We start from the raw sequence: 22,436 nt of genomic DNA on the forward strand, positions 1-22,436 counted from the left end.
GGCGGAGGGGCGCGGAGGGCGGCCGCCTTCTCGCTTGTTGTTCCGCGAGAGCTTTTTGACCGTTTTGCAAATTTTTCTCGGTTTCCTGTTTCTTGAAAGTTAGCTGGGGCCCCTACACCCCCCCCCCCACCTTCCTACCCCCGGGGCGGGACTCGGTGCTTCGCCGCAAAGCTCTGGGCGACCGTCGGGGCTGGAGTAAAGAGCCCTAAAAGTGGCCGGAGGTGCGGGGCGGAGCGGGGGGAGCTGCCCGACCCGAGGTGGGGGGCCGGGGCCCCCCAAGGCCTCCCCTCCCTCCCGGAGGAGTGTCCCGGGAGGATTTGGGGAAGGGAAGGCAGTGGGGCTGCCCTCACCCCCCCTCCACACCGGGTGAGAGCCGTTTCTGGCCCCCCAGCCCCTCGGAGCCGAAGTTTGCAGAAAGTTGTGCCCGGGCAGAGGGGTCCCCAGCCCCCCCATCCCATCCCCTGTGGGTCACTTGGGCAGGGGACAGAGCCCCGAGGGCAGGGGGGTGTCCCCCCGGGGGGGGCGCAGGGTCCCCGGAGGAGAGGTTTGGTTCTGGGGGTGGTGGTGCGAGGCTGCTCGGTGTGAAAGTGCTCCGGCTGCACACGCGTGTGGCAAAACCGGTTACCGTGAAGAGCGAGGGGGGGCAGAGAAGGGGAAGAGCGAGCCGGGGTGGAAATCGGAAGCGATTCTGGGTACTTACAGCAAGTTGCTGTGGTAACTGAGCAGAATTTGGGCTCTGAGGGCCAGACAATGAAACCTTTACTCATAGCAAGTTGTGATGGGCCACTCATTTCGTTACCGAGTTTAATGGCAACTAATGGGCCCTCGGGCGGATGGTTTTTTCCCAAATGGCATTTGTCACTCAGGGGCCTGATCTGGGGTTTCTCTCTGTCGGTCCTCCTGCTGGAGGAGAAGGCAGAGCCTCCCCTCGAGCCCACCCCGAGTTTATTTTTAGGTGAGAGCCTCTCGGGGCTGGGGCCATGTGGTCCCTCCCTGCCTCCATCGCCCCGCGGGAGGGGGCCGGGTGCTGCAGCCCCCATCCCACCAGCCTTCCAGGAGGGGTCTTGCCAAACTTCTCCTTGTCTGGGTGACACCAGGGGGTGCAGCCCTCCCCTCTGCCACCCCGGGACCTGCCCCGTGGCTAATGCTTTCCTTCTGCTTGCAGGTTTACGGTGCACGCAGCTCGCCGAATCCTGCCTCAACGGGGGCAAGTGTGAAACTTTTCTCAACGGGACGGAGGTGTGCCAGTAAGTATGGGGGAGCCAGAGGATTTTCATCTCCCCCGACCAAAGTATTGACATGCGTGTTGACTTTGCTTTGAAGGCTCTGGATTTAATAGGGCAAGATGCGCTTTCTTTTCCTTGAGTGGCAAGAATAACCTGCTTGTGTAGGAGTCGCCGCGAGTCTGGCAGGATCGGGCTTTGTTCCTAGCTGGGTGGAAAAACATGGGCAAAGGGCCATGTTTTGCTGGTGTTAACCTATGCAGACTGCCCTGCTGATGGAGCAGGAGGTAGGGCCAGCCCGCGGCGCTCGTTGGACCATCGGGTGGGGAGGGAGGCTGTCTGTCTGTCTGTCTGTCTTCCAGCAACTCCTTCCTGGCCCTGAAGGGTTGCCTTTCAGTCCCTTGCACCCTGGCACTTGGTGGTGCCATGTCCAGTACATCTCCAATAAACGTTCAAGAGAGGTTTCATGGCGTGGCTCTGGCTGCTGGAGATGCCCCACGGATGCCCGTGGGTCTGCAGGGCATCGCCCGGGGCAGGCGGTGGAGCAGGGCCACCTCCTCCCACAGCCCTGCCAATGCCAGTGCCAAGCTGTGGTCCAGCTCAGTATTCCTGGTGGGACCTGGCACCCGGGCAGGAGCTTTCTCCAAGCTGATTGTGGGGGAAACGGATGTATAAAGCGTTGGGACTCTTTGAAGGACCAACCGACCCACCGCAGCGATGGCCGATTCACTCCAGGCTCCCAGGGAACAATAACCAAGAGAAATGAATAAGACTCCAGCTCCCTTTTTAAAACTATTCCATAAAAGAAATGTGAATGGGCAAGGCTCTGTTTTCCGGCCAGATTTCCCCTCTGCCTGTTGAACGTGGCCTGAGCTGAGAGCAGGCGGGGAGACGTTCCCACCCACCCCAAATTTCCAAATAGGAAGTCCTCGGCGGAGGAACCTGAAGGCATTTCCAATCCCAACCTGTTGAATGGCAGTTTCCCTTGACAATGTGTGTTGCTTTTTTGCAAATCCGCCTGGGTGCCGTTACTCTGCCCAGTAGCCGGGCACCTCCCGCCCCCTTCTCCAAGCTGAGCCCCCCAACCCTTTGGTGCAAATAAATCAGCAAATCAATCAGGCACATGAGCAATTTAATGGACAAAGGCTGGGTCCCTTTGTGAGCCACTAATGAATGCACGCCACTTTTTTTTGCACAGAAGCCCTTACCAACGCTTGACGCTCTAAATCTTGTTTTCTTTCATTCAAAGAGCGACAGCTGGGATTCGGTCGAAATTCGGCAGCTATTGTTAAGGGAGGCAGATTAATGCTGTGTGACTAATCATGTATGGCTTCCCAGAATGCCCAACCCTCCACCCCCTCCCCAACCTTACACCCCTCCTTTTCCTTGTGGTCATTCTTCCCTTTTTTTTCTTAAGTCTCTGCAACTCCTGATTTACATTTCATGTGCAGATGGTGATGGAATCTAATTAGATCTGATGTGTGCGAGCTCTATTTGGAGGAGAAGCCTCCAAAGTAGGCTTGGGGTAGTGGGTTTTTTTTTTTTTTTAAGAGAAAAAGTTAACTTTAAGGAACTTCTTCGTTGCTAGCTGTGAATAACTGCCTCTCTCTTGGCTGCAGACGCCGGGATGGCTTCGCGAGTGTGTGCGAGTTATTTTTTGCAGGAAACCAAGGTGTGGTGTGTGAAAGCACTTGTCCCGTGCGGGGTGTGTTCCGTGGGTGATGGGGGCAGATATTAGAGGTACTGCCAGACTGGAGGAGGTGCAGCTTTCCAAGGTATCTGATAGCAGCTCGCAAAATCACGTTTTCTTTTCTTTTTTTTTCGCTTGTTTGAATATCTCTTTTTACGAGGAGTTTTGCTTCCAAGCTTCTTAAACAAAGCAGAGCCAAGAACACAGATACCAGACGCAGAAAAGCTTGGCACTGCCCTTTGGCGCCTGCGTGAAATGCACCATTTTGGCGGCTGGCCACCTCTCCGCTCGGCCTGGCACTTAACAAAGTTTGGCCATAAAGCCCCATTGTGCTGCCCCCACAAATCCAATTAGAAAGTGGAGTGAAATAAATAGGGGGCGAGGGAGACGCTGCTCTGGCGGACGAGCGCCCCGGCGTTTGTGGCGGGAGAGGGGCTCGGTGGGTTAGGCCGAGACGCCTCCGATAACACCCAGCGCCCCGTTATCGGCCCCGTTACGGAAAGGGAATCGCCGGAGCGAGACCAGGAGATTTCTCCTCCTTTATTACTTTACAGCGATAGTTTGGAAAACTCCAGGTGCCTTATCTTGCTTGTCCCTTTGCCAGGCAGTCCCGGGGCACCCAGGGCTTTAATTGAATGGAGAGGACTGAGCATTTGATCGGCTGGAGGGCTCGCGACAGAAGCGGCCTAATTAAGCCTCCTTTGGAGCTGCTTTCCATCTTGGCAGGGGCAGCCGGGTCTTTCGGTGCTGGAAGAGTTTCATGCATCGTGCTCAGACTCCAACTGAAGGTGTTTCTCTCCCACACGTGGCCCTTGCAGCAGATCTGGAGCTTTAGAAGGTCCAGGCAGGGCTGGGCTGGGACCAGCAGGCGATGGTTCCTGCGGTGTTCGAGCTACATGTGGCCCTTGCAACAGATCTGGAGCTTTAGAAGGTCCAGGTTGGGTTGAGCTGGGACCAGCAGGTGATGGTTCCTGTGGTGTTCGACCCACGCGTGGCCCTTGCAGCAGATCTGGAGCTTTAGAAGGTCCAGGCTGGGTTGGGCTGGGACCAACAGGCGATGGCTCCTGCGGTGTTCAACCTGTGGTTTCGTGGCACTGGGGAGCTGTGGGCTTCCCAGAAAAGGCGCTCGCCCTCGACTAAGGCATTTTCCCAGACGAAATGAGATGGTTTTTCCAAAAGGACGTTTTTGATTTCTAGTGATAGCTCCTAATTAGACTGTTGGGTAACCGTAGTTTTGACTGGCATCGCTGCAAACGAGCGGGGCTGATTTTAGATTGCTGTGCCATGTGACGGTTGTTCCCAGGACCTCCCTTGCTCCGCTAGTTAAAAGCAGATGGCATGAAAGAGGGCTGAGCTTCAAAACCCCGCTCCACCAGCCTTTCACCATTAAAGTCAGAGGAGCTGTGGCTGGGTTTGTCATACTCGTGCCCGGAGAAGCCAAAGAGATGGCAAAGGGAAAGAATAAGTTAAATTAATCACTAGGCTTGCGCTGAAAAGGGGGAAAAGTCGGTTTGCTAAAGTACTTCCTCTGTTTATGAATCAGCGCGGCGTTGTAGTTCAGCCGGGGCGATGGCTCCTGAGCTGGTGCCCGTTGCCACCACCAGCTTCCATGGGCAGCGGGCCAGAAACCTTAGGAGAAACATTCAGAGGGGGGACCGTAGTGGGAAGAGATGATTATTTTAGCTCAAAACTCTTTTTCAAGAGACAACCAGGAAGACTGAGGAGCGATCTGAGCCTTGCAGCTCTCTGCGCCCTTCAAGTTATTCAACTGCTCAGTCATTGTTATCTCATTGTAAAGGGCGGAAGTTTCCTTCTGGTTTGGTTTTTCTCATGTGCTTTAACCCAACGTTATTTCCATGAAATAATAACAAAGAAAAAATGCAGTCTCCGTGCTGGAGAGGAAGAGGGTGGAGTGTTGAACAATCAACCAGAGGAAGCTCTTAAAGAAGTAGAGGAGCGGTGATTCAGCCATGTTGAGAACTCTTGATGGCTCTTTCGAGTCTGATCTCATTCTCGGAAAGAACAAGGTGGAAATGGGTAAGAGGGTAGATTAAAAATACAAAAGCGTCACCTGTTGTGGATTCCAGTGGAAGAGAAACTTAGCTGAGAAGCCCAGCTGGTGAGGTCACTAGGACAGCAGTGGGATTTTGCAGCTCTTTTTCTAGAAGAATCTCTGTTTACATCTCTCCTCTCTGCAAGGCGTCGTGATGGTTATCAGTTGTCTCAGGTGGTCCCAGTGACTCCTGCTAACTGGCCTTGGGATTTTATTGGTTGGGCTGGGGTTTTTTTTTGCTTGATTTTTCTCACGGCTTGGTACGTGTGATGGCCAGAGGGTTGTACTGCCTTTGGGCAGGGGCCAACACAGATCATGTGCAGGAGGAGGTATCTCGGCAGGTCCCTGCAGCCCAGAGATGAGCTGGAGAGGTGGGGTGATGCCTCCTGAGATGAATGTCCTCAGGGGCTCCCCAGGATGCAGAAAGGATGAGATGGCCATCACCTGAGAACAGAGTGGCCAGATACTTGTAGCTGTTAAATGTGTGATCCTCCAGTGTGATGCAGTGCAGAGGTTTCTGCTCCATGGACAGCTGCTGGAGGTGGCTGCTTTGTCATACAGGGTACGTTTTGTTCCACAGAAACCTCTGAGATGCTGTCTTCCTACCTGCTGGAAGCCACGATCCGTCCATTTGTATCTACATGCCCTGGTCTCACCTCCAAGGCTGTTACGGTTTATTGTATGTAGCATGAGGGAGACATGCTTGGTCATTGCAAGGCCACGCTATTTCCCAATTAAGGGCTTGGATAACATAATCAGCAGGCAGTTAGCAAGTTTTAAAATAACATTGTTTGGAAATTAACCTGATCTTTCCAGGCCTGGAGGTGTGCTGACCCTCGTTTTGCTCATGTTGGTAGGTGTCCCAAATGGTAACGGCCTGTGTACATGAGTGGAATGTGAAATTTATAGAGCATCAGTGTGTTTAACGAGGGAGTAGCCTCGGGGTGCAGTTACTGAGGCCTGGTAAGCTCTGGATCTGGATGGAGACTTCTCCATGGTTAACCTGCTGCCAAACTCCAAGAGAAGGTTTTATACCATGTGTTGGGGCTGTGGGGTGGAAGAGCCTCTAGGTTACAACTCAAGCCCCCTTGGGAAGCCCGACCTGCAGTGGGGTCTGGGTTGAGTCCTGCCTCTGTCCCAGGGGCCAAAAAGGTGGTTGAGGTCCATCTGCTTCACTGCAGGTGGGTGGCTTTGTGTCCAACCAGCTCCTGGTGCCATCTGGGAAGGGCAGCACCATGGGGTGCTTGTGCTGCTCACCCACCACTGCTCAGGCCGGTCTGGGGCTGACCTCCTGCAGCCCTTCACTTCAGGAACAAGGGTTAGAAAGACCGTCAGGCTGGAGAGGTGAAGGTTTGGGGCGATTCCAGATGCTTTCTGAGTGGTCTTTTCATCTCATTCCATGCCAAGGCACCAAGCCCCAGTGCCTGGAAGTGGCTGTGCCAAACTTCTGCAGGTCCCTGACATTGCCCTGCTGCATGGTGCCCTCATGAGCCTGGATTTGCTGGAGGGGAGAGGCATCCCAGCTTCTCCAGTCTATCTGTCCGTGGAAGGGCTCCATCCTGCAGTGCCAGGCTCCTTGGGGTTGGCCTTAATGGGTATCGGCAGCGACGGGTGGGTGTTACCACCATCCCGAGGGCTGCTGGCCATGGACATTCTGTTGGATGCTCACCAGCCCAGGGCTCTGCTCATGCTTTGGTCTGGGGTAAAACTTCTGCTACTGGCGTTGGCCAGAGATCTGGAATGAGCAGTAGAAATTCTGCTCTGGTGTTGAGGGGGGAGTGTTGTGGTTTTGCTTATTGGGTATCTGAGCTTGGAGGCATCCAGGAGCAGAGATGTGAGGGTCAGAGCTTTGGTATCTCCGGCGTTGGTGAAGTCTGATCAGGGGTGCAGAGCCAGGGCTCTGAAGGGCTTGGACCTATTAGCACAACTCTTTTTGCATATCTATTGTGAGTGATGGTAGGAAGTCTTTGCAGCACTCCCCTAGGTCTTAGTGACACCAGACCATGGCATCTCCCATCTGCCTACATGGAGAGCACCAGGACAGTTAGAGATGCCCACCTTGGGGCACGTCAGTCTTTACTTTGACATCTGAGGCTTGCTGGTAGAGCAGCTCGGCACTGCTTCCAGGTGGCCATCTGGCCAAGGTGTGATGGTGCCCATTCAGACTTGTGCACCCTCTGCCTTCCCTGGTGCACGGCAGCACCTGGACCCATTGCAGCACCTCGGTCTACAGCTCTAGTGTGTATCTGGTGGATCTCATCTCACCTCCCCACGTTGGCAGGTGGCCCACAGCAGGGGTCTGTGGTATGGGATGGTGTCAGGGTTTCCATGTACATCAAGTGAGGTCTACTCAGTGCCTCGGTTTCTCTCCATGTGCTGTTGCATATCTGAGCATCAAAACCCTGCCGTGGGGTGAGGTGGAGCAGCACGACCTGCCAGGCATGTCCCAGCTCAGGGAGGTGAATCTGGCGATGGAGGTGCCCGTTGAGAGGAGATGCAGTGCTGGGTGTGAGAGGTGTGGGATCAGGACCACAGTTCAACCCCAAACACTGGCTTTAGGGGGAAGAATCTGGCTGGGTCCTGGGGGGAGCCCAACCCTAGGATGGAGCAGCGTCCTGCCCAGGCACAGCGGGGTTCATCCCTGCTCCTGGCTGGTGATGTCCCCCCTCTGTGTCTGCAAAGGGCCCTCGGGAGCAGGTGAGTGGTGCGTGCGCTGGGTGCGCTCCCCTCGCGCAGCAGTAATTAATGTCTGCTTCAAGCTTTCACCCGTCACGTCCTCCCCCCCCCTCCCCCACGGCAGCCTGGAGTTAATATTGGAAAAGTCAGTTAAACAGTTAATGTTTAGGCCCTGGTTATTAGGCCCTTGCACATTTCCAGCAAAGGGAGCGGAGTTGCATTTTAATGGGAAACTTTCACGCTCAGTCAAGTCGCAAAAATTTATTTGCGCAGAAGTCATTTTCTTTTAACAAGTTTTCACCCTAATTCCCTTCCCCAAAATCTGAATTTAATGGTATTTATATGGGAAATGGATTTATTAAGTTTTAATGATGCTATAACGTTGCCCTTATTTAATAGAAGGGGTGCCCTGCAGGCAAGTGGTGGTGGTGGTGGGAGGGCTGGGTGCCAGGAGCACCCAGGGGCTGGGGACCCTCTTGCTTTGGGCTTGGTCTAAAGTCAGAGGAGGTGAGAGCTGGGGTTCCAGGCTTTGCTTGGACCTCCAGGGTTGGGCAGGATCAGCCCCAGGCTGTCAGGAGGGCTGCAGGGCTGAGCTTTGCCTCCTGATTCCTCCCCATTCTCTTGGGGACAGTTGTGGTGGACACCGGTGAGGTCACATCACGCCAAGAGGAGCAACCAAAGGAAGGAATTCACTTTGTCAATTGCTCATCCCATGTCCCTGTGCCAAGAGCACCTGCATCAGTGGGGCGATGGGGACCCCAAGGACCACACACTCCCCACTGGCATCGCTGCTTGGAGGGGGCTGAGTGTTTGTGAGTGCGCAGTGATTTATTTCAAGATGGAAACTGTCTGCTGTAATGAGCAGCCCCACGGAGGAGAGCATGTCCCCAGTGCTCCTGCCCCACCGGTGCATCCTTGGGCAGGGGGGATGAGGAAAAGACCCTCCCGAAGGCACTGAGGGCTGGTTGACCCATGGAATAGCTCCTCCTGGGGCAGGTGGAGGAATGTGGCTGCCGACAGCAGGATGTGCAGCACCCCCAGCTCCCACCCGCTGCCCCCCAAGCCCCACACGCCGGCTTCGGGGCGGGCTGGGAGAGTGACCCGGTGGGGGAGCACCCGGGAAAAGTTTGGGGGGGGAGGGCTCTCCCCAGCCCCTATTAAAATGTTAGACACAGACCTCCAAGTCAAAAGGCAGGGCGACAGACGGCCCTTTCACAGGGCCTGCTGCTCCCCACAAAAGGGGGGTTTCCAGGGGAGGGGGGCAGGAATGCGGGCTGCGGCCGGAGGGCAGAGCCGCCACCATTGTCCCCGCTCCCTCGGCGAGGGCGTCATGTTGACACAGGGATTTCTGCCGGCAAAAGGTGTCGGAGGCAGAGTCTTCCCGCCCTCCCTCGCCCGTTTCCTTGGTTAAACTCTGGCAGCAACAGAAATCCCGGGATACACATCCCGGGAGCAGATACCCGTCTGCTCGGAGGTGCTTCGCATCCCTCAGGCCATAGTTTCCAAGGGGGAGAAGGGTTGGTGGTTTTTTTGTTGCTAAAAACTATTTTCGGGAGCTCTGCTTTGCTTGCAAAGGGAAACCAGCAGCTTCGTGGCCGTGAGGAGCTGGATCCATTGCTGCCCGGCCGTTGGCACCTTTGCCCACTCCCAATCTCACCAAAAACAGCCCCGGCACAAATCGCTCTGGCTTTCGGGAGGGTTTGTGCCGCAGGGGCACCCGTGTGCTCTGCAAAACCCCCCTCTCCTCCTGTTTATAAATATCGGAGCTAAATATAGCTTGTTTAAACTCTGGGTGGCTGTTCAGATCCTAATCTCAAGTTTTATGTTCAGCGTTAGAGGAGTGGGACGGTGGGGTCACGCGTGGCCCGGGTGGGAGTTTTCCATATTTGGCTCTCGGGCAGCGCGGTGTTTAGCCAAAGCTTGGTTTGAGGGGGAAAAGGGAAAAAAAAATAAGAGTTCATCATTGCTTAGTGAGACAGTGACACTGTGTGCGTGCCAGAGCTCCCGGGAGCCAAGCAGAGTGAATTCGCGCTGCACGGGCAACAAGGGTGGGCAGAGCGGGTGAAAATGGGCATTTACCCCAAAAAGGGATGGGGAAGGGAGAGTGGCTTCAGGGACCAGCAGTGCTGGGCTGGCAGGTGGCCTGGGGAGGTGGAAATCCCTTATCTCCCCCAAATTTTGACTTTTCCTTCTGCTGGTTTAAAAAATATAACAGTTTTAAAGGGAAAATATTTACAAAGGGAAAATTGGAGCAAGGAGTGGTTGCAGGGGGTGCCACAGCTGCTGGAATAGAGGAGATGGGGAACTTCATGGTGTCTAACAAGGACACCAGTCACCCCTGTGGGTACTGGCTTGAGGACCTGCCTCAAGACACTCGTCCCTGCCCCACGAGTGGATGGTGGGACCATTTGCTGGCCTCAGCCCAGGTTGTTCCCTGGGGATCCTCCTCTGGAAGCGCATCCTTCGTGGTCACCCCATGAATGGGCTCTTCCAAGAGAAGGAGCAGGGAGTGGGATGAGCAGGGAGAGCAGAGCTCAGCACAGGGCTCCCACAAACAATGGGGCCGTGCGGATTCACATCGGCAGAGGATATAAAAAACATCAACTGGGGGAAAAAAAAAAATAATAAAAATTCATAGCAGCCATTGTTGAGGGTGGGAATGAGGCAAGTTTTGTCTTGGCCTCTTCCTTCAACATCTTTCATGTTTATTGTGAATGAAGCTCCATTGAAAGGCAGCTCCTTCCCAGGTAGCTGGTTACCACCCAGTGAATAGCCTGGCCACTTTGCTTAGTAATGGGATTATATTGTTTTTCATTACAATGGGAACTTTGATTCCCAAACTGTCCTGACTAATGTCTGCTTAAGAAACAAAGCCATTTTTTCCCTCCTCTCTCCTTCACACTGGTAGGAGGAGCTTTTCCCCACTCCTGTCCATGAGTATATCCAGCTTTGGGAATTCCTTTAGTTTCTCTCCAGATGAAAGTCTGGGTCTTAAAATCTCAATTAGATGGCTTGGGCTAGGTCAAAAATGAAGTGGAACAAAAAAAACACATCAAAGACTTCGGATTGCAGTTTGCTTTTTTTTAATTAAACAAGACTGGAGATCTGCTCTTGCTTTATTAACCTGATGTCACTCGAAGTAACCTGCTGCTTTGCCAACCACCCTCCCTGTGTGAAACTCTGTTTTTTTCCCAGGCTGGTGTCCCGGTGTGTTTAATAAAGCAGGGCCTGGATGGGACTTCATAAAAAAAAAACCAACAGAAAACACCAGTTTGGTCTAGCGCTGGGTTTTGGTGCTGGAAGCCGCAGTGTGGCTGCCGGAGGTGTTTGTGGGGCTGTGCCGGCGCCGGGGCTGGTGAGAGCTTTGGGGTGCATCGCCCGGTCGGGGTGTCCCATATGGGTGAGGGGGAGCTGGGCAGCTCTGCTTTGGCTCTCCTGGGAGCCGTGGTGAAGCCTTTGGTTTCCTGACGGAGGTGGGTGCCAGAAGCCACAGAGCCAAGCTCTGGGTGAGGTGTGGGGAGCCCGGCCGTGCCCGCTGCTGGGAGAGGGATCAAGCAGCCCCTGCCAGCCCCGGGCTGCCAGGGCAGGAGGGAGAATCCACAGCCCCATGGAGCTCAGGGCAGCATCCAAAACTTTTCCTCCTCTCCCTGTACCCATCTTCTTTCTGCTGGCCCCAGGGGTGCCATGCCACCCTGAGCAGGATGGCAGTGCCAGGGCAGGAGGTGAGCAGGAGGTGGGAGCACAGCATAGGGTGCTGAGCTCTGCTTTTCCAGCAGGACCATTTTCCAGGGCTGTCTGCCTTCTCCTGTAGGGTGTTTCTGAGTTGGGCTGACGCTGCTGGGAAGCCGTCCCATAGACAGTCATATGCACCTGTGATCTCCAGTGATCACAGAATTAGGTTTAGGTTGGAAGGGACCTTAAAGTTCATGTAGTTCCAAACCCTGGCAATGGGCAGGGACACCTCCACCAGACCAGGTTGCTCAAAGCATCATCCAACCTGGTCTTGAACCCCTCCAGGGATGGGGCAGCCACAGCTTCTCTGGGATGGGCTGGTGTCCCACCATGCAGGAGCACAGGAGGGGCTTGTGGGGAGGCAATGGAATAGGGCAGAATGGAATGAGATGGAGTGGGAAGAGGGAGTAAGAAGCAGATCTCTTCTCTCGGTGAGACAGAGACATATCCCCGAGCACTGGCCCTTTCTCTGGTCGGATCAAAGCTTGGGGAGATCAGGGTTCCCCGGGCTGGCACCGAGGAAACGCGTTCTTAGAGGGAAGGGTGTAACTTCAGGAGAAAGCTGGGGTGTTGCTTCCCGGCTGTGCCAGGCAGGGAGCCACTGGCACAACTGGAAAAGTGACTCCTGTGCGTGGATGGCTGCTGGAAAACAAGCTGAACACCCCAGGTCTGCAGGTGCTGGGGCTGCGAGGGGGAAGGTATGAGAGGAGATGGTTGTGGTTCCCGTCAGTGAGCCCGGGGGTGACGGTTACCCCGAGGGTGGTGGGGACGATGGCGTAGGGTCGTGCCACCCCTGTGTGGCTGGGAGCAGCGTGCCGTGGCTGTGGTCTTTGTGCAGTTGGTGGGGGGAGACTCTCCTGATGGTTATTTCTCCTTCCCTCAGCTGTTGCCCCGCAAACATGTGAAATCTGGGTGTCCTGCTTGCGCCTGGCCGCTTGCTTTGCTCCACGGGGTCCAGACCACGCTCTGTCACGCAGTGTGTTTGCTGATGGAGAGGGCTCTGTGGGTGTGATGGTCCCTCGGTGGGGACCCTCTGCACCATGCAAGGTCACGGTTGGGGTGTCTGGACCATCTCTGCATTGGGGTGGCTCTGCCAGGGACTCTGGGGCACAGAGAGGGTGGCTCATCTGGGATGGCTGCTCCAGGTCACGGGTACCACGGAGCAGAGAGTGGTGTCCCCTGCAGCCCAGCCTGTGCTGGGGGATGGGTGTTGGGGTGGGGGCTGCTCCTCCCGGTGGGGGAGACCATTCGCTGCTGCCCCAGAGGCAGTGGGGATCCTCCTGGCCCCATTAGTCTCCAGTACCCCCAAAACAGGGCTGGTGTGAAGACCTGAGCCCCCCCCCTCCTCGGCTTTCCCACGGTGCTCGTACCTTGGGGAAAACAACCGCGGCCGTTTATGGTTCCAGCAGATGAGGGTGAGGAAGAGGTTGTGTGATGGCAGTGCAGATAAGAGGACACGGGGCCAGCAGCTGGGATGGGGCTCCCCGCCAGCCCCCCATCCCCTCCCACACCATGGGGCTGCCCCCCAGACCTGCCCCCGCCATGGGATGGGGACAGGGGACAGCCCCTGCGTGTCCAGTGGCCGTGCTGCAGCTTACACCTGGTTTTCATTTTGCTTGTTGGATTATTTTGTGCATTTTAAGCCCAAGGTGGGTTTTGCCTCCAGCCCTGCCACGGTCTCAGCCCTGGGGGAGAGCTCCCTGGGGCTTGGCGGGAGGGCAGTGGGTGGTGTGAGCGTGGCCATTCTCAGCTGTGGGGCGATGCACGCTGAGTGTGTCCCCCCCAAACACACACATCCAGGGCATCCCCCATGCACCCAGCACCACCAAAACACCCCTCCAGCCCCCGGGCTGGGCTTGTGCAGGGCTGACACCTCCCCAATTTGAACAAAGCCCCCGTGCCGCCATGCGGGAGCCGTGCCGGGGTTGGGGTGGGGTGGGCTGGGGGAGCTCCTGGGTGTCATCTGTGCCGGCCGTGGCAGATGGCAGCTTAGCACAGAAAGGAAAACATTAGTCTTGGGTCAGAGGTCGCAGAAACATCTGCCTCGGGATGCTTTCAGTGCCCGCATTGCTGCGGAGGGACAAAACCTGTTGCTGGTGGGTCGGAGGAAAAAGCCCTCGCGCGCCGCGAAGGGAACAAAGGGCCGGCAGAGCCGCACGCACGGAGCACCCGGCGTGGTGGCCATGGGCTAGCGAGGGGCTGGGATGGGCACCCCGACCCTGCTGGTGGGGCGAGGGGGTGCTGGAAGCCACCCTGCCCGGGCAAACACGTGTGTCGTGCAAAGCTGTGGCAGCGGGGCTTGTTGGCGTTCGGATATTTGGGCAGCTCATTCATGCTTTTGATTATACGATCTGCCCAGCTTTTTTGCTTTTTTTTTTTTTTTTTTTTGCTGGTTAGCAGTTTGTGACATCAGGGGCTGTTAGAGGCATTAGTCACTTTCACTCCAAATAGAAAGGGCCGTGGTTTTTGGAAACCTATGGAGGAAAATGTCTTTTATGTCAGTTCTTGGCATAAATGGAACCGTTAGTGCTCTGAGCTTGCGCTGACCATTAGACAAACATTTTGCCTGGAAGACAAATGTTCATTCCCACTCTCTACAGCCGCTTCTGAATTGTCAGATTTTGCTGACTTCCCTCTTCCCAGAAGAATGTGACTGTATCCTTTTTCTCCATTCTCCTGCTGAGTTGCTGTGTCTTGCCAATGTAAGCAATTCCCTTTGCCTCCCCGCCTTGGAAGCTTTTTTTTTTTTTTTTTCTTTTTCTGGAGCCTTTGCTGAAATCACTGCAGCGTTGGGCCCTTGTTTGTAACTCGTTAAGGATGCGCAGCAGACACAACAAACGCACGTGCCCACGCTGAGCAGATCCAGATTTTGGCCAGGGCTCGGCGCTGGGAGCGGGGTGGGAATTTGGGGCCGCTGTTGCCGTTCCCAGGCCGTCCCCCGGGACTCGCTGTCTGACCTTGGACGAGGCCTTCTCCATCACCCTTCACATTGCCCATGAATCGTGCTGGAGATTTATGGGTCGGGAGCGCGGCGCATTATTAATTGTGCTTCCCCCCCCTCGCAGCAGTTTGTGCTCCCTGACGTGGAGGGGGAAGATGCGTCGCAGCCTGGTGTCGTGGGAATCCAGCCCCCAGCCTCTGCCTGACCCCCCAAAAACAAAAAGCCACCAGGATGGAGGGCACCCCCAGACACTCAGGGGGTGTAAATCAGCGTGTTTGCACCTGCAAGGGGCACACGCAGCATCACCATCCGCAGGGATGGGGACACGCTGCTGCATCCCTGTCCCACCTTGGGTGACAGCCCCAATCCCTTGGTTAGGTCACGGAGAGAATATCCTAGAAGTGAAAAGACTGTCTGCCCTGACTTGTTCCATGTGTCAGCCCAGTGCTGGGAGAGGGAGCATCGTGCATTAGAGCAGGGCTCGGCCATCACCACGGGGTAGGGATGCCGTCACCACGGGGTAGGGGTGCCGTCACCTTCCGTCACCATCTAAAACAGTGGGGTGGGTCGTGGCTGGAGCATGTGGTGCCTCTGCAGCAGGTTGGTGAGTCAACGGAAACGTTTCTCAGCTGCGTGCTCAGGGGAGGGAGAGACACCGGTATTTTTAGCCGTTCCTCCCTGGGTTGGGAACGGGCCGTGCGTCACGCGTGGGACCGGGAGCGCGGCCATGCTGGCCTCTCCGGGGATCTCACAGAGGTTCCTCAGGACCCCAGGGAGCTTGGCCGCCTTTCACTGCCTCGGAGCTGGTTTCTAATGGCCCTTCTGAGCTGTTTTGATCTTGGAGCACCCGCCCTGTCCTCTGCCGGCACATATATCTATAATTAAAGCACAGCTTTAATGTCTCTTACGCTGATTTCCATAAGCTGCTTGGGGTTTGGTTTGGGTAGCCCTCGCTTGGGAAATGCCAAAGGAAAAAACCACAGGGTGCTCTTCACCTGGCTGTGCCCGTGGGGACGTTGCATCCTCCATGTCTGCTCACCTGGGAGCCCTGATGCCACCACCCGCTGGTATTTATTTTTTTTACAGAAAATAAAGCTTTGCTCCTTGGGCTGAGCTTCAGGAGTGGTTTTAAGCCTCCAGAGAAGTAGGTGGACGTATGATGAGGTGGCAGCATGGCTGGGAGCTGAACCTGGCTCTGCTGAATCCAGACTTTCCAGACCTAGGAGAGCTGAAAACTAAGTCTTGGGCTGGCCTTATTCTTCACCTGGTTTTTGATCTCTTGCTTTGCATGCGAGGCTTGTCTCCAGGCTTTCCTCTGCAGCCAGGACTCTAAAGCCGTTGCGGTTGTCGGGCTTTTAAGTGCAGCTTGAGAGTCTTCAGCTGTGAGTGAGCTCCGGGACCCGTGCGGGGAGGAAATTCATCCCATGGCTCCGGTCCGCGGCCGTGCTCTTCCCTGCCTTGCAAACGTGGGCAGGAACAGCATCGCTTCTGTGCAGAAGTGTCTGCAGATGATGCAGGAGGGGTGTGGAAGCCACCGGGTGTGAGCCTGCTCGTGGGCACATCCGTGTGGGAGCAAAGGAGCCTCTGGAGTCCTCATTTCCTGCTCTTGCTGAGCCACGATATCACTATCGTGACAGAGACATCCCTGCCCTCAGAGGCCTTGTGTTTTCAAACCTTGAAAACAAACTGAGATGTCCTGGAAACCGTGGAAGGAGGTTGAGAGGGCTCCCTGAGCTGGGAGATGGAGTGGTGTGTGTGTGCAATGGGTGTGCGAGGGCTGTCTCTGTCCCTGCCACCCAATTTGTGACCCGGGAGTCACCAGGCATCCCTCGTGGGTCTGTGCTGCCCAGATGCCAACCCTGTGTGATGCAAACTGCTCCGTGGGTCACAGGAGTGACTGCCAGATTTTAAGGGTGCCTGTGTTGTATTGTTGTTTTTTTTTTCCTCAAGAGTTACTTCACCTTCACTTCTCAGTGGCTGGAAATACCCTTCTTGCAGGGAGGAGAAATGCGAGGTGTGAGTGTACTCGGGTCCCCCTTGCCCTCCAGTGCCCATCGCTCAGCTCAGCCCCTCTGGCTGGGGCAGACCCCCTTCCCAGCCCTTCCCCAGCACTTGCTGCAGCCTCCTCACTCCTTGAGCTGATCACAGCCATAAACCAGCTCTTAAAACAAACACATAGGAAAAAAACCCCCACATTTTAAAAAAAAATCTGCCAACTCCATGAAACTTGAGGGGTTTCCTGAAGCAAAAGCCTGGAAAGCACCTGGGTAGCCCAGCCTGGGCACTGCCAGCGGCTCCAAACCCCCCTGTGCCTTCAGGCAGGGGCTCCCCTGTTCCCCAGGGGAGTTCCTCCAATCACTAATTAACCTCTTGGCTAATAACCGTGCCCAGCCTCGGGCTGGGCTCTGCTCTGGCTTCCCATCCCTGAGCTCAAACCACCACTTGCCTGCGCTGAAATTGGAAACGGTCCGAAAACTAATTGGGTGGGAGGGCTCTCGTCTCCGCGCCCCTCGCCCTGGCCCCACTGAAGCCCTGGGATGGTGCAGGAGCCCCCATCTCCACCGTCCCCCAGGGATGCAGAGCATCCCCTCCCGGTGCTGCCTGCCCACGGCCAAAGCCCTCACCGTGGCCGTTCATTTCCCGCGCAGCCCCCGGGGCTCTTTGTCCAGCATCAAACTTTTTTTTTTTGCCTTATTCCTTTTTTTTTTTGTTTTTTTTTGAGTTGTTTCTTTTTTCCACCTTTTTCTCCCATTGGAGAGCATCTCGTGACGCTTCCCTGTCCGCCAGCCGCCGCCAGAGCCTGGAGGATTGTTTTAAGAAAAAAAGCGTGTGCAGTGCGGGGAGGCCGGCGGGGTGGTGATGGTGGTGGTGATGATGGTGGTGGTGGGGAAGGGGAAGAGGGGGGGAGGAAGAGCGGTGCTTTTACCAGATGACTGCACACTTGAGCGGTTTGCCAGCGGCGTGCCTTCGCCGGCCGCCCCGGCCCCCGCACAATGGCCCCTTCTCAGCCCTCGCATTCCCCCACGCGGGGCCGCGGCGCAGCCACCCAGAAGCGCCGTCGCCCCACGGCCGCGACGCCCCGGGCTCGGAGCCGCCGGCGAGCCGGGCATGGACCGCGGGCGCCGGCAGCTGCTCTGCCTCATTAGGATGCACACCTGCTCCCCGCCGCCCTTTGTGTGCCGAGCAGATGCCCTGATTTATTATTATACACATTTTCTTTTTCATTTGGCCTGGATAATGCCGTCTCATTAACTCAAAATGTCTCCGAATCCTGACAAATTCTCACACAATCCCCAACAATGAAATCAGAATTGGGTTAAAAAAAAAAAAAAAAGAAGGGGAAGAAGAGGAGCGGGGCCGAAACGTGGTCCTGCCGCCGGCACGGCGCGGCGGCTCCGGGTTGGGGCCGGCTGAGGGTGGGGATTGCTGGTTTTGCTTCACTGGAGGAGCCCCACGTTCTTGTTTTGGGGTTCATGGGCTGGTGGGGGTTGGGGGTGGGTGCTCTGCTCTGCAGTTGTGGGGTGCAGCGTTCCCCAGCACCCTCCCTGCTCACCCCACGGGGACGGTGTGCTGCAGGAGCCTTGGAGGCCATCATGAGGCTTGGTCCCACCAGCTCAGGTGGCAATGGTGTGAGCACATGAGGGGTGCCCCGAACCCCAACCTGCCCAAGCACAGCGGGGAGCACTGTTCCCCAGTGCCCAGGTGCTCTCATCTTCCCATCCATCACCTCCAGCAGTGGTTGTGTTACCCTGAGCTCACGGCGGTGCATGAAACCACCCCCAGATTTATTTCTGCTCTCGAGGACTCTGATAGCAGCCCAGCGTGAGCTGAGCGTGGTGTGTCCTGCTCTGCTGTGGTGGCACTGCCATGGTGGTGTGGGACAGCAGTGTGCCAGCGGCGTCTTGCTCCTCTGTCTCTCTTGGCACAGCCCAGCCAGGGCAGAAAATCCCCCTTTGGAAGGGGTGTAATGTGAGCGGAGCTGGTTGGGGACAAAATGCTTGGCATCTCACGTTGCAGATGGGATACAAGAGATGTCGTGCTGGGAGGGTTTGTGCTGAAGAGCCTTATCCCCAGGATCTTTTGATGTCAGGTTCCCTCAATCGCTCTCTGCACGGCTTTGCTCCATCCTCCCTTTCCTGGGGGGCAGCTCCCCCCACTTTGCCAGCTCCATGTCCTGCTCAGCCTCACCAGGGTTTGTCCTCGTGGCGCATCCCCATGGGCTGCCCCGGTCCTGCAGCAGGCAGTTGGTCCAGCCCCATCAGCCAACCGTGACAGATGGTAGAGCCAGTAGCTGCGTCGGGGGGTCCTTTTCTCTGGACCCCCACGCAGAGGGGATGCAGCAGCCAGGGCCACTCATCCCTCCTTGCATAGGGTTTGTCTTCAGGGAAGATCTCGGTGGGCTGCAAGGAGCAGGAGCGTGTCCCACCTGTTACCAACCAACGCTTGGTCCTAGTTGAATGAGTTCTTAGGATGGATGGAGGATGAAAATGACCCTGGTGGAGCAGGGACCCCGCTGCGGGCAGGGACACAGGGCTGTCCCCATGCTACTTGGCCCCATGGGCCACTTTGGGGTTTCCTCTCCCTGGGGGTCTGTAGGTGCCCTGGGTTGGGTGCAGGTACAGGGGTGGTCCTACTGGCTCCACCACGTCCCCCTTTGTGCCTTGGTGTCCTTTTTAGTGAGGACTGGGGGGGGGAAACCTCATTGCGATGAGAAGCAGGACGTCAGCGCTGGAGGCTGCGGTTTTGCAAGTCGGTGCAGGCCCCTGAACGGGGGACGCCTTTGTTCCCGGAGCCTCTTTCATCTTCCTCTTCTCAGCCCAGAGCGGCCGGGGCAGAGCTGGTGCCGTTGCCAAACCTGCCGTGCCGGGATGCGGTGCGGGGTCAGGGCGGGGGGAGGCGTTCCCAGAGCTGGTCCTTGGGGTGCCCCGGTGGCCCCTGGGGGGTCCCATCCCGCTGACAGGGTGTCTCGTCCCTCCAGGTGTAGTGGGGCCTACGTGGGCGAGCGGTGCCAGCTGCCCAACCCCTGCCTCAGCTCCCCCTGCAAGAACGCCGGCACCTGCACCCCGGTGGTGCGCGGCAGCACCGTGGACTACACCTGCGCCTGCCGCCTGGGCTTCACCGACGAGCTCTGCCTGACGCCCCGCGACAACGTCTGCCTCAGCAACCCCTGCCGCAACGGGGGGACCTGCGACCTCCTCACCCTCAGCGAGTACAAGTGCCGCTGCCCCCCGGGCTGGTCAGGTGAGGTGGGGACGTGGGGGACACCGGGATAGCCGGTGAGAGGGGGTTGCTCCCAGGAAAACCCCCCCGTTGGATGGAGATGTGGCACTTTGGATTTCGGCTTCTTCCTTTTCTGGGGAAAAAGAGGGGGGTCTGGACACCTGAGAAGGGGCTTGGGAGGGTCCTGGGCTGGGTGAGCTGCAAGTGTCTGGTACAGGAGAGGGTGAATTAGTTGCACCCCCTGTGAATACAGTCCCAGAGCCGGGTCTGTGCTTCGGCACAAAGAGGGCTAGAGCATCTCTGCTGTGAGGACAGGCTGAGAGAGATGGGGTTGTTCAGCCTGGAGAAGAGAAGGCTCCAGGGAGACCTTATAGCAGCCTTCCAATATCTGAAGGGGCTACAGGAGAGCTGGGGAGGGACTCTGTGTCAGGAAGTGGAGTGGCAGGACAAGGGGTAATGGTTTTAAATTGAAAGAGGGGAGATTCAGGTTAGGTATTAGGAAGAAATTCTTTTCTGTGAGGGTGGTGAGACACTGGAACAGGTTGCCCAGGGAAGTCTTGCATGCCCCATCCCTGGAGGGGTTCAAGGCCAGGCTGGATGGGGCTTTGACAACCTGGTCTGGTGGGAGGTGTCCCTGCCCAGGGCAGGGGGGTTGGAACTTGATGATCTTTAAGGTCCCTTCCAACTCTAACCATTCTATGATTCTAAAGATGGCTCTCACCAAGAGCTGTGGTTCGCATCCTCATCCTCCCTCCCTGCCCTCCCTCCCCCAGGCAAAACCTGCCAGCAGGCCGACCCCTGCGCCTCCAACCCCTGCGCCAACGGGGGCCAGTGCGTCCCCTTCGAAGCCCACTACATCTGCCGCTGCACCGCCGGCTTCCACGGGGCCAACTGCAAGCAGGACGTCAACGAGTGCAACATCTCGCCCTCCGTCTGCAAGAACGGCGGGAGCTGCACCAATGAGGTGGGCACCTACCAGTGCTCCTGCAAACCGGCCTACACCGGGCAGAACTGCGAGCACCTCTACGTGCCCTGCAACCCCTCGCCCTGCCAGAACGGGGGGACCTGCCGCCAGATCGGAGACACCACCTACGACTGCACCTGCCTGCCAGGTAGGGGCTGCCTCTCAGGGGAGGGGACACGGACCAGGGACCCCCTTGCAATCACTTTGCCACCTCTAAACAAGCAGTTCCCAGTCTTCTCTTCCCCCCAGTTATGGCTCTGGGAGGGACAAAAACGAGGGGCTGGGGGCTCCCTGTGCTGCTGGCGTTTGGGAAGGGGCTGGGCAGCGATGCCCGAAGAGGAGAGGTCACCCGGGGGCTCTTTATACGTGGTGATTCACCAAAATAGCTCTTCCAGAACAACTGTTGCAGCCGAGGCCCCTGTGCGGATGCTCATATTCCAGAATAAGAGTGCCTTTTTCCGCTTTAGCTTAATCCACTTCCAGAATGGAATAATTAGGCCGGAATAGCTATTTGGGATAGTTTCCGAGTGCGAGTGGAGCTGGGGAAGGGAGACCCTTCTCTGCACTCACTGCTGCTCCCTCCGGCAAGTGCCGGAGCAGCCCAGCCCAATGACAGCCTCTGGAATGGAGGGGTCTGGTGGGAGGGGGCCCGGTGGGGGCTGTCAGGGAGCTCAGTGCCTTATCCAGGAGCTCGGCACCCTCAAGGAAGCTCGACACCCAGGGTGCTGGAGGAAGGAGAAGCGGGTGTGAAAAGGGTCCCTGACCCCGGCAAGCCCTTTCGCTTCTGCCCTCAGCAGCGGGCTGCGGGGAGCGGAAGGGGCTGCCTGTGGCCCCACGCTCCCCCCCTGCCCCGCGCCGCCAGGAGAAATGAAATAGAGGAGTTTCCTGCCACAGCCCCGAGCCAGGCTACCACCCGGTGCAGCCCCCACCATGCTGTGGGGCTGTGTTTGCCAGAGGGCGAGTGCCATTTCTTGCCCAAGCCAGCCACACTGTCTGGCTGCGGCAGGAACGGGGGGGACACATCCACCCTCTCCCTCAGAAGGAAGCTGCGGGCAGCACGAAGCTGCCTGAAAAGTCCCTCCTGGAATTGTTTTGATCTCCTCTGGTTGCCCGTAGCCCCCCAGGGGCTGGACCAGGATGAGGGGTCGGCAGCTTCTCTGCACCCCAGGTGGTGCTCAGCGTTACTGGGGGGAGCTCTGGTCTCCCCCTGCTGCAGCTCCTGCCCCACCACCGCTGCTGGGGATGTGGCATCAGGGTCTCCCAGGGTGGCACAGACGAACCCATATCCTGCTGGCCACCCAGCCTGGTGCCAGGGGAAAGATGCACGATCCCCACGGGGCAGCACAGGGGATCTCATTTTGATCTCCGACGCAGGCTCAGAGGTTCAGTCCCCTTCCCAAAGCTTTTGGCTGCAATAATTCAGGAGACTCGGTGGTGAGACACTGGGCCAGGTTGCCCAGGGAGGTGGGAGATGCCCCATCCCTGGAAACATTGATGGTCAGGTTGGACGGGGCTCTGAGCAACCTGGTCTAGTTGTCCCTGCTCCTTGTGGGGGGGGTGTTGGACTAGATGGCCTCTAAAGGTCCCTTCCAACCCCAACTATTTTATGATTAACCACCCAAAATCCACAGGGCCCTGCAGGATCTCCTGCTCCCCCACCCAGGCTGGAGCAAAGCTCCTGTCCTTAGGGCCAGTGAGGCACTGATGGGGCGAGCGGTGCCGGGGAAGGAAGCCTTTCCTTCCGGGATGAGCCGGGAGCTCCCGGGGGCGATGCTGGTCGGGAGGAGCAGCTCCCAGCCCGCAGGGACGGGCAGGAGGAGCGGCGCTGGCCCTGCCCTGCCATTCCTGCTGACGAGGCACTTTCCCCACAGCAGCCCAAGCGTCGGGCAGGTCGGGGTGAGGTTTGGCCCTGGGGGAGCATCCCTGCTGCGGGGGCC

General features: G+C 57.1%; 1 protein-coding gene across 1 annotated transcript in view; it reads left to right on the forward strand.

The window, feature by feature from the left end:
* The window catches only part of NOTCH1 (notch 1), a 49,387-nt gene that overhangs the window by 3,265 nt on the left and 23,686 nt on the right, over positions 1–22,436 (forward strand). Inside the window, exons 2-5 of the mRNA XM_014942737.1 lie at positions 100–195; positions 1,166–1,247; positions 19,294–19,556; positions 20,309–20,647. Of these exons, the coding sequence (XP_014798223.1) occupies positions 100–195; positions 1,166–1,247; positions 19,294–19,556; positions 20,309–20,647 (780 nt within the window). The remainder of the gene's footprint in view (positions 1–99; positions 196–1,165; positions 1,248–19,293; positions 19,557–20,308; positions 20,648–22,436) is intronic.

This window comes from Calidris pugnax, unplaced genomic scaffold (genome assembly GCF_001431845.1).
Source record: "Calidris pugnax isolate Ruff unplaced genomic scaffold, ASM143184v1 scaffold102, whole genome shotgun sequence".
In the NCBI taxonomy this organism is placed as follows: Eukaryota; Metazoa; Chordata; class Aves; order Charadriiformes; family Scolopacidae; genus Calidris; species Calidris pugnax.